Genomic DNA, 14,271 nt, shown 5'->3' with positions numbered 1-14,271 from the left:
TTGGATACGTAATATGAAATCGACAAAACATTTGGTTCAACGAGGAGTGTAGGCAGTCATACTGCAGCAAGGTACAGAACATGGAACGTTATGGACGGAAACGGCAGCTGTCAATCAGCTTCTCTCGGGAAAAACAACGTCGCCTGAAGGAAGCGGAGTGTGGGTAGATGGAGAACCTCTGCAATGGCTGCATTGCACGCATCTCGCAATGGCTGCGAGTGGAAGCAGCTTGACGGACGAAAGTAAAGTGATTGAAAGCTGAAAGCAGCAGATATTCGATGAACACCTTAATGGGACTGGGAGTGAAGGTCATGCGGGTCAAGGCTAAGGTAGGCCGATCGATAATGAACCAGGTCCTATTGTATGGCAAATTCTTCAAATATGGCGCAAATGCCAGCTCCCAACAATATTCATTGATTTTAGGGCGCCATATGATAATATCAACTACGTAGATCTACAGGGGCCATCCTTAGCCGAGTGGTTAGAGTCCGCGGCTACAAAGCAAAGCCATGCTGAAGGTGTCTGGGTACGATTCCCGGTCGGTCCAGAATCTTTACGTAATGGAAATTTCCTTGACTTCCCTGGGCATAGAGTATCATCGTACCTGCCACACGATATACGAATACTCTCAGTTAATAACTGTGGTAGTGCTTATAAGAACACTAAGCTGAGAAGCAGGCTCTGTCCCAGTGAGGACGTTGATGCCAAGAGGAAAAAGAAGAAGAAGAAGAAGATCTACAGAAAATTATGGAAGAGAACCGTTTTTTTTCGGAAAGAATCTGTACATTAATGCAGTGGTCATCTATGGGGGAGGGGAGTCTGGCCAATGACCAAGGTACATACTAATTTCGAAATTTGTAAGCTCAAAATCCAAAACATGACCACGTGGTTCATGGACAGCCCCAAAGCGCACAAGACTAGAGCAATGATGATGGCGTGCAAAATTGTGTGAAGTTCTTAATCGGAGTCTATGGCAAGGTAATGGACATTCGTACCTGTTCAATGTTTCACTAGAAGTTGATATGCGGATAACTGAAATCCGAACAACGCTTTTCAACTGATCCAGTCAATTTGTTTGCTATGCTGATGGTATGGACATTGACTTCTGACCATTTGAAAAGGTTGTGGACCTGTACACCAGTCTGAAGCGTCAAGTAGCAACAGTCGGACTAGTAGCGAATGCGTCCAGGACAAAGTATATGCTAGTATATGGAGTCAAGCTGGACAGGGTTTGCAGAGCAAGCGGTATGCCGATAGACGGGGATTATAACGTTAATCGTGAAATAAGAAAGTGTGTCGATTGCGTATATTAGGCCCATTACGGACTCCATAAGAGGCAGCATTCAAAAAAGATTCACTCGTACTCCACATATACCACATACAAAACGTTCATAAGACCAAGGTTTCTTTACAGGTATGAAACGTGGACTATGTTCAGCACTTGCAAGATCTTAAGGTTTTCAAACTCTAGGTGCTTTGGATCAGCATTGGCGGCATGCAGGAGAACAATCTGTGTCGGCAAAGAAGAACCATAAACTCGCGCAACTCTTCAGTGAACCCAGTATCCAGATAGTACATTATTCTGGAAGGTTACGATGGGCAGGGCATATTTCAATAATGCCGGAAAGTAACCCTGTAAAGATGGTGTTCGCCACGGATCCGGTTGGTTCAAGAAGGCGTGGAGGGTTGTAAGCAAGGTGGACAGACCAAGTGCCGATTTGGCGAGCATGGGACAGAGCCGAAGATGGAAAGACGCGGGCACGAATCAAACAATGCGTGAAATCGTCGATTCAAAGTTATCTATTCAGATGCTATCTAACATATAACACATGGGTTATATAATAAATTAACTGTCGATTCAACTCACATTATCGATTTACTGAACAAATAGCTAACTCACCCGACTAGACAGCAAACTCGCTGACAGGTCTGTCGTATTATCCGACAGATCCTTACTCCAGTAGTGCGTGTGGGCAATTTCCATCATTTGAAACACCGACGCCATTCCTCCGAGTCCGAAGTTGGAAACCGTATTTTCCAGCCCGTGTGTTATTGCTAACAAACATTTAAGCGTTCCTTTGTACACTGGTTTGGTTATGCACTGAAACAAAACAATCGATTGAAATTTTTTTGATTTTCTGATAGCACCTAAAACTACATACCACATCATCTATGTGATCGTCTGGCCCGATCTTCCGTTCCAAAGTCTTGTTCAATTTCCCCAACACCAACGTCCTGTAGGATTCATCCTCCATCAGTTTCTTCAAACGGTTCAGTTTTAGCCAACCAACCCCCTCGCCCGCGAGTACCTGGTTGACCAAGTCCTTCAGGAATGCTTGATTTTCGGAATTACTCGACGATCGCTCGGCATTCTGTATTCGCTGGATTTCTTCCTGGGTTTGCTTCGGCCCGGAGTGCTTGATCAATGGAGTACGTTCCACTAAGCCCTTGCGACCAGGGAATGGGTCGAACGACAGTTTATCCTTGATTTTACTCTGTTTTTGATTGAGGTTAGGCTGAATGTTGCCGGCAGCAGTTCGTGCCTGCTGTTGAGTTGCTTGTTTACTTGGCTTGTTTCCGAACAAATCCGAAAACATACTGGAAGTCGATTGAGCAATCCCATTGAAATCACTGGTGATTGATGAGAACAGCGATTGATTCGTAGTAGCTACAGCGCTTCCAGATGGCGACACAGTCGGCTGATTCTGTAAACTTTGTTGACTGCCTTGATGCAGTAAGCCTTTTTTAGCTGCCGCTTCTTTGGCTGTCTTCGTTAGATCACCGAATGTAGATTTTCCAACGTAGGTCAGATCATCAAGGGTGTTCTTGCTAACTCCAGCCGCTTGCTTTGATGCTTCCAACGCCTGCTTGGATGCTTCCTCAGCCGCTTTCTTTGCTTGTAGAGTTAGCTGAATAAATTGGACATAGAAATATTGCATTTAGACCTTATTTATGTATCTAATTTTACATAACATACAAAGGACGACATCTATTAGTTATGTAACGTTCTATCTAAAACTAAAAATCTTGTGTATCGGTAACGTACAAACCTGCTCTAATGGTGCGAGTATTTTGATTTCCTCTTCCGCATGCTCCTTCAACTCTTTGGCTTGTTCTTTGAACTGTCGTCGCCGTGTGGTGGTGGTGTTGTTGAATGATGTGATTTTGTGTTTCATTGGTGGGATTGGACAAAAATCAACCAAGACCATAACCGAAAAGACACATCGAGAAGATACGTTGTGAAGAATTGGGAAAGATAAAGAATATGGGGTGTTTTTGGTAGAAATTAGACATGTAAAACACATCGAATAGACACAGAAAAACTGCAGTCATGCCTTATTGTTCAGACAAATAGCCTTACCTTGTCCACATGAGCTAGCAAACCATCTTGACTGCTCTGTCGGGTTGTTTCACGCACCAACTCCTTAGCCTGTGAAGTCAGCACTTCGAAGAGGGATCCTTGGGAGCTCTGACGCTGGGATCCCGCCGAGCCCAGTGATGGTGGATGACCGCTTGAACCCGTTGATCCCGAACTGGAAGTTCTGGCTAGAATATTACTTCCGCTTTGCTGACGTCCCAGATTCGGCGACAATGGAGGTGGTATCTTCCCTAGTCGGTTGCGCTTCCCCTCCGCATCCAAGGAACCACTACTTTCTTTGGATACGATAGTCTTGGGTGTAGTAGTCGAATTGGAATCAGATTCGTTTTCAAAACTGCCCTGCTGCTCTTTAGCTGCTTTAGCAGCCGCTTGCATCTCGGCCCTTGCTTTTGGGTTGAACTCGCATTCCGAATCTGGAGGGCTGCTGAGATCCGATCGGCTTGACGATGTAGATGTCGGAGAGTCCGGTCGATCGGCATCATCTGCTTCCGGTTGTGGAGGTTTCATACCCTCTGGGTAACGCAGTGAACTCGGTGGCCGATACACCAGCTTCGGATCGAGATTTGAGGATAAGGTTTTAGGAGCAACGTGCACGTGATGTTGATTTCCGTAGACATCATGTAAACTTGGAGATAGATCCGAAGACGCAATTTCAGAAACGAAATCACTCAATGAAGAGTACGACGAACTGGTGCTCTCTGCATTCTCTGAATCTGATCCACTTTCATCTGTAGGCTGGCTTTCGAGCTGTTGCATGCCTTTGAGGGCGCCATTCAACGAACCAGTGTTATCCCACACTGGGAACTTGATTGGAGTTAGTGTATGTGCGTACCACTTTGGTTTGTCGCCAACTTGAGCCGGGTCTAAGACACCAGTCTGCACTCTCAAGAAAGCCACATTATTGGGCGTCAGTGACCATTCGGCCAACCATTCGACAGCTTGCGTTCGTGCAAAGCGATTGAGAAAGGCGGAAGCTCTAGGTCGAGATCTAAGAAAACTGTTGATCTGGAACGCCACAACTGGCCGCGGATAGAGCCGCAGAGTTCTGGTGTGCTCCGTAAAGTTTGCGAGTGTGTTTTGCGAGTTGAAAAATCGCACCATTGCGACCCGGGTCGCAACGTCCACCGAATCCACGTCAGTACCGTACAGGAAGGGATTCGGTTGGGGTGGTCCAACGGGGCTGGGTTGACGGGGTGTTCCAGCCGCTCCCGAGAACGAGCTCCGTTGGCTATTGCTTGCTGATCCTGGCACTTGTAAAGGCTGAGGGAAGCTGTGTGAAGATGGTGGGCTGAATTAAATTAAGGACTGAAATTCTGGAAGATAGAAAGCTTACGTTTGAGGGGGAATGTTTGGTCCACTGAAGCTTTCACGGTTAGAACCCGGTTGGCTGACTATGAGGCCAGATGGTACCGTGCTAGCTTGATTGCTTGTAGTCATAGAAGTTAAAGCCTGTTAGAATAGGAATTGAAGTAGCATTAAAATTATATAATTTTGTTTCAAACCGATTATAACGCAGCTATTCTAATGTCGTCTGAAAGTGCAATAAATTCGAAGAACAAAATCAAACACTACGCGAAATGAACATACGCTTATTTCTACTCTAACTGTTGGTGAGATGAATGTTGCATTACTAAACTCATAAACTTTAGTTTTGGCAACTGGTTTATTCCATTAGCTTCTTCGCATAGTATCATAACATGTAACATGTCATAAAACTCTCAATAAAAATTAAAGCTCAAAAATATTGTTGTTTACTATCTTAGTTATCTAGAAAAGTATCGGAGGTTTTCTAAAATTCGAAATAGTTTTCAAAACAGCCTTTGGAATAAGAAATTTGATACAGTGTTCTAATATCTCAAAGATCATTTTCGGAAATCTTTGGCATTCATTTTCCAAGAATTTTTATAGTATGTGGAAACCATTAAAAGATTCTTCATGTCAGCAAAAAAACTAAATCAAAACTGAAGTTATCCAACAACAAAAATCATCAGAAAAATACAAGGATTTTGCGCTATATTCCATTTTAATTTGCGAGCTTTTTCTTGAAATCCTGAGAGAATTATTTCTATCACAAATCATCCTAAAAAAACGGCAGATTTTTCATTTAAACTTGTCTGTTTGGAGAACGTTGTCGTTTATTTAATTTGTATCTGTCTATAACTTTTACAAGATTAGCCTAAAAATCATAAAGAAGTGTAATAAGTAACTTATTTTGAACAAGAACTTGAATAATCTTGTCCAGAAATTATGGGAAATATGTCCTCCGGATAAACAACGTAACAAAAATACTGCAATCGGCACGCATCGTTAGATTTCCAATTTTATGTAACTGATCGCTAGTATCTGTCAAAACTAAAGGGTGGTCCTTTCAGTATTCTCAAATTGGTGGACCCCTCATACAACAGTTTGCAAAAAGCCCATTTTTTGATCAATCATAGGTATTTCTTCATGTGATATGTCTCATATTTCCCTTGCAACACATAGCAAACTTAGTGTCATCGTATAGAGGAGTGCTTCCCAAACTTTTTCAACTTTCACCCCCTTGAGGCCAAAATTTATCTGGAATGGTGATAACATACTGATTTATCATTTATTTCTAAAAATACTGCAATAATTTTCAGAAATTGTGAATAATAAATGTTTGATGTTTCTGGGATCGATATTTTTTTCATTCAAACCAAAAACATTGAACAAATATATGAAAATCCAGAATGTCGCTCAACTCACATTTCATTGCAATATATAAAAAGGGTATTTTTTCTAACACCAAGAAAAAATTGTCTCTAAAATGATTTGTACCATGAGAAATGATAAGAAAGAGTGCAACCGAATCTTCCTTTTTTCTGTAAAAAATGTGGATGCCAATGAATGAAACATTAGCTTCCTAACCTCAAAGTTCCCGCATAAAAAAAATCTTATATAATTCCTTGCCCCCAGGGGAGCGAATTCGCCCACTTTGGGAATCACTGGTATAGAGGAAGGATATAGCTTAGAGTGGTTCAAAAAATCGTTTTTGCTCCACACCGCTCATTCGATTTTAGACCAAATTCTGAGTTTCCTCCCAAAATTTGAACTCATTTGGATGAAAACTGAGACTGCATAAGCCCTTCAAAGTTTATATGGGAATTACTATGAGAAAAGCAACCAATTCATTCAATCGGTAATAGTGTTTGCCCATGTGTTCTTGGAGATTAGAGCTACGTTGATACTGCGAGATACATTCATCAGCTACAACTTTGCCGAAGACCGCTTTCAAATCGGATGTCTCAGTAATTAGTTATTGATTTATATCCAGTCACAAATTCTTCAGCAGTGCTCATTTAATTTCTGAACAGGCAACATTGGTGCACCTGGCGCGAAAGATAGCACGCACAAATCATGGCTACTATGTTTTACTGCATATATCCAGTGATGCCTGCAGAACAGCCTATTAATTATAGCCAAAGTTTTACAACTCATTCAAAAATCAATAACTAATTACTGAGGCATCCGATTTAAAAACGGTCTTCGGCAAAGTTGTAGCTGATTATTGTATCTCACAGTATCAACATAAGTCTAATCCCCAAGAGCACATGGGCAAACACTATGACCGATTGATTGAATTGCTTGCTTTTCCCATAGTAATTCCCATACAAACTTTAAAAGGCTTGTGCAGTCTCAGTTTTCATCCAAATGAGCTCAAATTTTGGAAGGCCACTCAGAATTTGGTCTAAAATCGAATGAGCGGTGTGGAGCAAACACGATTTTTTGAACCACTCTAATATAGCTTTCATTGGAAGCTAACAAATTAGCGGCCATATTTTATTTAGGCGCCATCTTGAACTTCGTTAGAAAACCCGTTTTTCAACCACACTAAGCTCATATGGTGAATTTTACCGTAATCTCAACAGCTGAACGGTTCGGTGAAATAAAACACCGTAATTCCGTCGAAATTTTACGGATTCCGGTGATTTTTCACCGAATACTGTAAAAATTTACCGCACTCCGTTAATTTATTTCACCGAACTGTTCAGCTGTTGAGATTTTACAGGAATCCGTAAAAAAAATGTAAGTGTGCGCATCGCTCGTTTTCTATTCTGAGGCCACCATCAAAAAGCTGAGATAAAACTAAGTAAGATAGGTTACATAAACTAGGTGAGCAATGGTATTTACTCCACAAAATGAACGATTTTGACGTATATGACGAAAGAAATTTTCAATGTTTTATTCTTCACTCGACTTAAATAAAACAGCAACAATTCAAAAAAAAATTTGTTCTACAAAAAATGATGTCTGCATTGATTGCACTCGTCATATACGTCATAATCGAAGAACATGACACATACAATCGTTCATTTCATAGGGTAAATATATTATCATTATTATCGCTTACTCAGTTTTATTTCTCAGCTTTCTGATGATGATCTCAGAAATTAAAACGAGCGATGCGCAAATGGTAAAAAAACGGTTTTTCTGATAAAATTCATTTTATTTTAACTTCAAATGAAAGCCTTCCCCTATAACAGTGATTCCCAATGTGGGCGAATTCACCACCCTGGGGGCGATTTTTTGGCTCAAGGGGGCGAAAATTTGTAAAACATAATTTGGGGGGCGAAAAATCCAAAAAGGGGCAAGAAGCTAACATGGGAGCATTTGAAAATAATTACTCATAACCTTTGGAGGACACACACACGCTCATACTTATAACACCATTCCCAAAACACCAAGTCTTGGGTGCCAAGTCGAGTCTGTTGAAAACCCAGTTCGACCGGACAATAATCATACTCGTCCCGGAATCCACGCGATAGGCGAAGAAAACCTCAGTTGATTGCGTTTCTCTAACTTCTACGTTTATTATCGTCAGCGAAGTATGATTATTGTCCAGTCGAACGATTTGTATAGTATCTACTGCGCCTGAGTTTCCCAGGAACGCCTGGAGGACGCTGAGGCGGCTTCAATGAGGGACCACGAGGAAGCACCTGGACTATGAGACAGGACCTGGAAGAGGAGGCAGAGCATGAACGGGAGGTGGAATCTAGACGGGGGGTGGCTTGGACGAGGTGCCCAAGAGTTGGTGGCCAAGATGCTGAGGACGAGGCTGAAGTTGCGGATGCTGGCTGATCGGAGACGATGAGCTTGGAAGAGCTGGAGGAACTCGGTAGTAGTGAGAAACTTGGTACAAGGTGCAGCTGACCAGGAGAAGCTCAAGGCTAGGAGGATTTCGGTGCCAGAAGGAGCTTCGTGGACAGGAAGAGCTTGATGGCAGATATGCGGTTCGGAGGTTGTGTGATGAGGAGGAGTATTGGGGAACAGGTACATCACACACTCTGCAGTGGAGATATCTATGGGTAAGAATTGTTGAGGGTTACCCTCTGGGGTAACGCGTTAACGCTTAGTGAGTAAGATTGTAATTATGTTGATACCCAGACATGATATAAAAAAGAGGTGCTGAGCTGGTAGCAATATCAGTCAGTAGTCTGCGGTTTGACGAAAGGGTGGTTGCTTTTGTAGTTTGTTTATTTCAACAGAGTCATCGAAAGGTACCGTTCACTATATAGTGTCACTGGTCACAGAAGCAGGCTCTGACCCAGTAGAGACGTAACCCCAGAAGAAGAAGATATGCAAGACCAAAATTATGTTTTTTCCTATAGTGTTTTCAATATGCTTCAAAATAAATTCAAGCTTTCAAAATATCTTTGTTCAACATAATTCTTGAGCGTTTCCTTAAGCCAGATTCCAGTAACCTTTTTGTTGCAGTTTTTACTCTTTTAATTGCAGAATCTTCAAGCCCATTTCGAAAAACATCATCAACTATACTGCCGTGAATCGCAAATCAGTCCCATCTGTAAAATGTAGGCATTGAGAAAATAGGATAAGAAGGTTCTAAACTCGTTTTCTATACAAATATTCAAAAAATTCCAGAGGATTGGAACATGTTCGAATTTAAATAAAACTTTCACAATTTGCTTTTCACAGCGATATCTTTCTGAGAAAAACATAAAGATGTTCAAAACAAAAAAAAATCTATTGTGGGACTGATACGCGGTTACTTTGCATTATGTGACAATTGCTGTTTATTTCCGATTTTTTTCCGAATAAATCATATTATCTCATTACTGCAGCTGAAAGAGCATTGGAAGATATGATGAAAACTGAATTCAACTCAATTTTGACGAAAATGCAGATAAGACTGACTTGCGATTCAGTATAGCGCCACCTATGATAGAAAATATTTTTTAAACATTTTCTCTCGTATAGTTGATAGGCTTACTTCAAACAAACTTTAAGTTCAATTGATTAGTAATTATTGCTAGAATGCGAACAAAAAAATCTAACAACACTAATAAAAAACTAAATCAATCAACCTTCTACATAAAAGCATAAAAAAGTAATTCTTGAAGGCAGGAACATAAAAAGTGATATTTACACCAACTCCTGCCTGATCCATTAGTTGCATAGCCTGCGTACGCATTACGGTGATATGATGTTGCAGTTGTTTGGAGGTAGTAGTGATGTTCGAAAAGAAGCGCATTGATTTCAAGATTGGTGCCACGTGATGGATTTTATGAAAGTAGAAGTACATAGTAGAGAGAGAGCGGAATGAAAGAGAAAGTTTAGCCGATTGATTGAGTTTTGAGAATAGTTCAAGAAGGTAGACTAGTTTGGAAGATTAGAAGTGATTGTCATGTAATTGAGGTCGATTGCAATAACTTACCTGTTTCAAATGATTCTTGAGTATGGTTCCTTCCGGTTCGGGAAGTGGTGGAACTTGCTCGGGTTCGCCAGAGGCTGGCGTTAGCCGATTTGAGTCCAGATCGACCAACCAAATATCATCTGGAAGTCTGTTGAACGAGAACGGGTTAGAGTGCGCGCAACTCATGTGGATTTGAAACTTACCGGAAATTTTTCTTATACATTAAAAACGTAGCTGGCAGTCCGATGATATAGGGAGTGGGAGCCAGCAGTAACTGCTCGGCACTTCCCATACAGGTCGGTAGCAGCGGAATCACAGGAAACATATACTCCAACGGGTAGATTAGGTGCACGAGAGCCATCACTGACATCGATAGGGCGTTGTAGTCCCGCGATTGGATGATGATTTTGTGCTCCAGCAGGATAAGGGTTAGCACCTTAAGGCAAGTGTCCACACCTAGGAGCTCTAATGGAAGATGCAACGGGAAATCCACCAGCGTAAAACGGGTATGATCAGGCAAGGCAAACGCCAACGGTTGATGGATAACCGGCGAAAGAATTTCAACCTGTTGGATAGATAAAAGTTTATTTTACAAGTGAGCTTGTTGCAGGCACCAATAGTAGCTAACAAGCAATACAAAAATAACCGTTTTTACATCACAGAATTAAGGTTTTCTATGCTTCATCAGATGAAAAATATAACTACAGCTATCCCCCGATAAAGGACGATAATTTGAAGCGCGTAGACGGAAACCCGTAGTTTATGTAATTTTGGGTAATAGGTTCCAACATTGAACATCGTGTAAACCTTATGATATATTCTTCAACGGGATTAGCCGCATTCGTTGGTCTTGGAGTCTGAAATGGCAGACGAGAAAACAAAATGGCGACCACGGATTTAAGATTTTAATCGTACAGTCTTGCCACCCACTTCCCTACCTACACTGTACCTTGATGACTACAGCGACGCTACGCTGGCTTGATAATACTCTTCAACATCATCAGAGTTCGATGACATACTCTAGAGCAGCGTTTCTCAACCGGTGGTCCGCGGACCCCTGGGGGCTGCGGAGCCTGATCAGGGGGTCCGCGAAGCCTTTTGACGCGACCATTCCTTTTAAGCAACAAATTTTCCGCAAGATATTTCAAAAATTGAAAAAAATAATTGAAATGCACTTATAAATTTGATACAATATCATTTTTTAACAATATTTGCAAAATTTGCAGTATTCTATCCAATATTAATAAGATTTTTGCAAACCAGAAAAATTTAAAATCGATGGAAACTTTCAATTAAGCTTTCCGTCCTCGGCTGGTCAACCTTAAAATGAAACAGTCGTAGGTTAATTAATGCCCGTGTCCTCTTCAATTATTAAATTTCAGACAAATGTTCCTTTCTGGCATGCATAACATCACTCAACCAAGGTGTCAGTAGGACGCGTGCGTAAAAACCAAATTAGGATTCAGACGACATGGATCAAAAGATTTAACTTTCATTCACGTTGGGCTTGCCGTTTTTCCGTTGTCGCAATGCAGTTTCATTATGTTTGGGTCTTAACCAAGCAGTCATGATTGCTATGAATGAAGATCTTTTGTTTTGTTTATATTCTTAAGGTAAATTAGCGCAAGAGCGTATTTTTCGACGCAGCGTTTTTTAACTTTTCAATCATATCTGTTTGCAATACAATACATATTAAGTTATCAATTTGCAAACAAAAAACACACATGCTATTTTTGTGTCAAACTTCATTGAAAACATTTGAGGTATTCATGAGATTTTGGTAATTGAAGCGGCACAGTGGCTTTGTCGTAAATGCTGTTCCGTATTCCTTTAATGAAGAAATGTCATTCACAAAACTGGCCGGTTGAGCTGGCAGGCAGCATTCAACAACAAAATACCGCTGCTCTTCAGGCGTCAGCATTAAAAATTGCAAAAAACAAAAAGCCACACACAATTGGCGAAACTCTGATCAAGCCCAGCATGCTGAAAATGGTAAGTTTGGTTCTTGGCGAGGCAAGTGCTGTCAGAATGCGACAAGTATCTTTGTTAAATAGTTCTGTGCAAAGACGAATAGCTGATATGTCCGAAGACGTTAAAATTCAAATCTTGGAGGAAATCAAGCAGTCCCCTTTATTCGCAATCCAACTGGATGAATCTACGGATGTAAGCTCATGCGCGCAGCTGTTGGTGTTCGTAAAATACGTTCACCTTGATAATTTGAAGGAAGAGTTTCTTTTCTGTAGTGAATTGGAAACTACTACCAAGAGTGATGACATTATGGCTAAGGTAAAAACCTTTTTCGATTCCAATGGTTTGCAGTGGGAGAAACTTTGCGGGGTTTGTACTGATGGTGCTCCAGCTATGCTTGGATCTAAATCAGGGTTCCAGAAAAAAATTAAAGAACTCGCTCCACAAGCTAAAGGTGTTCATTGCATGATTCACCGATATGCCCTTGCCAGCAAGACACTGCCGAAGGATTTGCAAAAAGTGCTGGATTCCGTAATAAAAATCGTAAACCATATCAAGTCTGGAGCATTGAACACTCGTTTATTCAAAGAACTCTGTAAGGAAATGAACTCAGATCACGAAACTCTTCTTTTCCATACTGCTGTTCGATGGTTGTCGAAAGGCAATGTCCTTAACCGTGTTTTCGAATTAAAACACGAGATTAAGACATTCCTAGAAACGCAGGAAAAAACGGATCTTCTTGGTAACTTCTACGAAACCGGATGGAACAAGCGTCTCGCCTATCTAGCAGACATCTTTGATCAACTCAATTCATTGAACTTGAAACTGCAAGGAAAACAAACCAATCTTATCCTTTGCCAAGACAGCCTGCATGTGTGGCAAAAATCAAAAACTGGCGTCGAAAAGTAAAGGCTAATAATGTCGCTATGTTTGAAAGACTTTGCAGTATGCTTGATGAAGAAGCTGAAGAAATAGAAACGGAACTCAAAACAGAAATCATTGCTCATCTGGATTCACTGGACGAGCAATTCGAGCGCTATTTCCCTGAATTGACGCAAGAAGAAGCTGCTTTAGTTCGAAACCCGTTTTCTCCTTCATTGGATGTGGCAAGACTTCCTGATAGAATTCAGGATGAATACTTGGACCTACGTAATGATTCCTCGGTTCGACATTTGTACAACGAAAAAAACTTGAATCAGTTTTGGTGTACTATGTACAGATCGTACCCCGCAGTCTCCTTGCAAGCTCTGAAGATTCTCGTTCCATTTGCATCAACCTACCTCTGTGAAAGCGGATTTTCATGCCTACTCCAAATCAAGACAAAAGCCAGAAATAGACTGAATGTTGAGGACGACATGAGATTGGCGCTGTCAGATACGCAACCTCGGATCACCAAACTAGTATCACAAATGCAAACTCAACAATCGCACTTAAAATGGTTCAATGATCTCAAATGTAATATTCCTTGAATTGAGTTGATGTTTAAATATACGCCTAATAAAAATAAAACAGAGTAATCAATCAAACGTGTGCTATGTACTTTTATTGAATTCTGTCTCTGAAAATTTTAGGGGTCCGCAGCTTAATTGAAAATACGCCAAGGGGTCCGCGATCCCAAAAAGGTTGAGAACCACTGTTCTAAAGTATATACCATCAAGCTACCATTCACCGTGCATTTAAGAAAAATTTGCACTTCAAAAAATTATATAACTTTTCCAAATGATTTGAAGCGTACTAGAATACCATTACGTAACGTGCAATTATATCACAATTCAGGGAAAATTCTAAAACTAGTGATGCATATTAAAAAAAAACACTCAAAAATTATGTTTGAAAATGTCATGTTAAGGTCGCCTCGTACCGTTCTATGTCACCATTTACCGTGCACACTAGTGCACCATTCACCGTGCGTATAGTTTTTGTCATGATTTAATTTTGTATCTTGAAGAAACGTTGTTGATGGAGCAACTATGTTGCTAGTAGTGTGCGCACTCATTTTTAAGAGTATTCAAATCTTCATTTACTATAAAAACCATAAAAAGTTTAAAAATTGGCTAAATAATTATTTTTTCTTTAAAATCGTTATACCGGGTACCCCCGTTGGTTTGACCACATTTAATCTGAACACTTTTTAATCTGTACCCCGCTAATTTGCACATCGTTCAGATTAAAAATGGTTCAAACGTCATTTAGCTCGTGGAACAGAGTAAAGTGAAATGGAACGCTGTGGAATGGAAAGCAGAATCAAAAC

General features: G+C 40.8%; 1 protein-coding gene across 6 annotated transcripts in view; it reads right to left on the bottom strand.

Moving 5' to 3' along the window:
- LOC5570705 (MAP kinase-activating death domain protein) overlaps positions 1 to 14,271 on the bottom strand; it is a 92,478-nt gene that overhangs the window by 35,222 nt on the left and 42,985 nt on the right. For 3 of the 6 annotated variants that reach the window (XM_021845251.1, XM_021845275.1, XM_021845258.1), the window contains exons 5-12: positions 10,256 to 10,617; positions 10,074 to 10,200; positions 9,786 to 9,818; positions 4,713 to 4,828; positions 3,362 to 4,649; positions 3,051 to 3,122; positions 2,163 to 2,909; positions 1,901 to 2,101 (exon numbers count right to left, since the gene is read on the bottom strand). In XM_021845251.1, the coding sequence (XP_021700943.1) occupies positions 1,901 to 2,101; positions 2,163 to 2,909; positions 3,051 to 3,122; positions 3,362 to 4,649; positions 4,713 to 4,828; positions 9,786 to 9,818; positions 10,074 to 10,200; positions 10,256 to 10,617 (2,946 nt within the window). The remainder of the gene's footprint in view (positions 1 to 1,900; positions 2,102 to 2,162; positions 2,910 to 3,050; positions 3,123 to 3,361; positions 4,650 to 4,712; positions 4,829 to 9,785; positions 9,819 to 10,073; positions 10,201 to 10,255; positions 10,618 to 14,271) is intronic. The other 3 variants (XR_002500587.1, XR_002500588.1, XM_021845266.1) reach the window with 1 other exon arrangement.

This window comes from Aedes aegypti, chromosome 1 (assembly GCF_002204515.2).
Source record: "Aedes aegypti strain LVP_AGWG chromosome 1, AaegL5.0 Primary Assembly, whole genome shotgun sequence".
NCBI lineage: Eukaryota > Metazoa > Arthropoda > Insecta > Diptera > Culicidae > Aedes > Aedes aegypti.
Note: the sequence above shows the minus strand (reverse complement) of the source record. Positions and strands in the feature narration are given on the sequence as shown.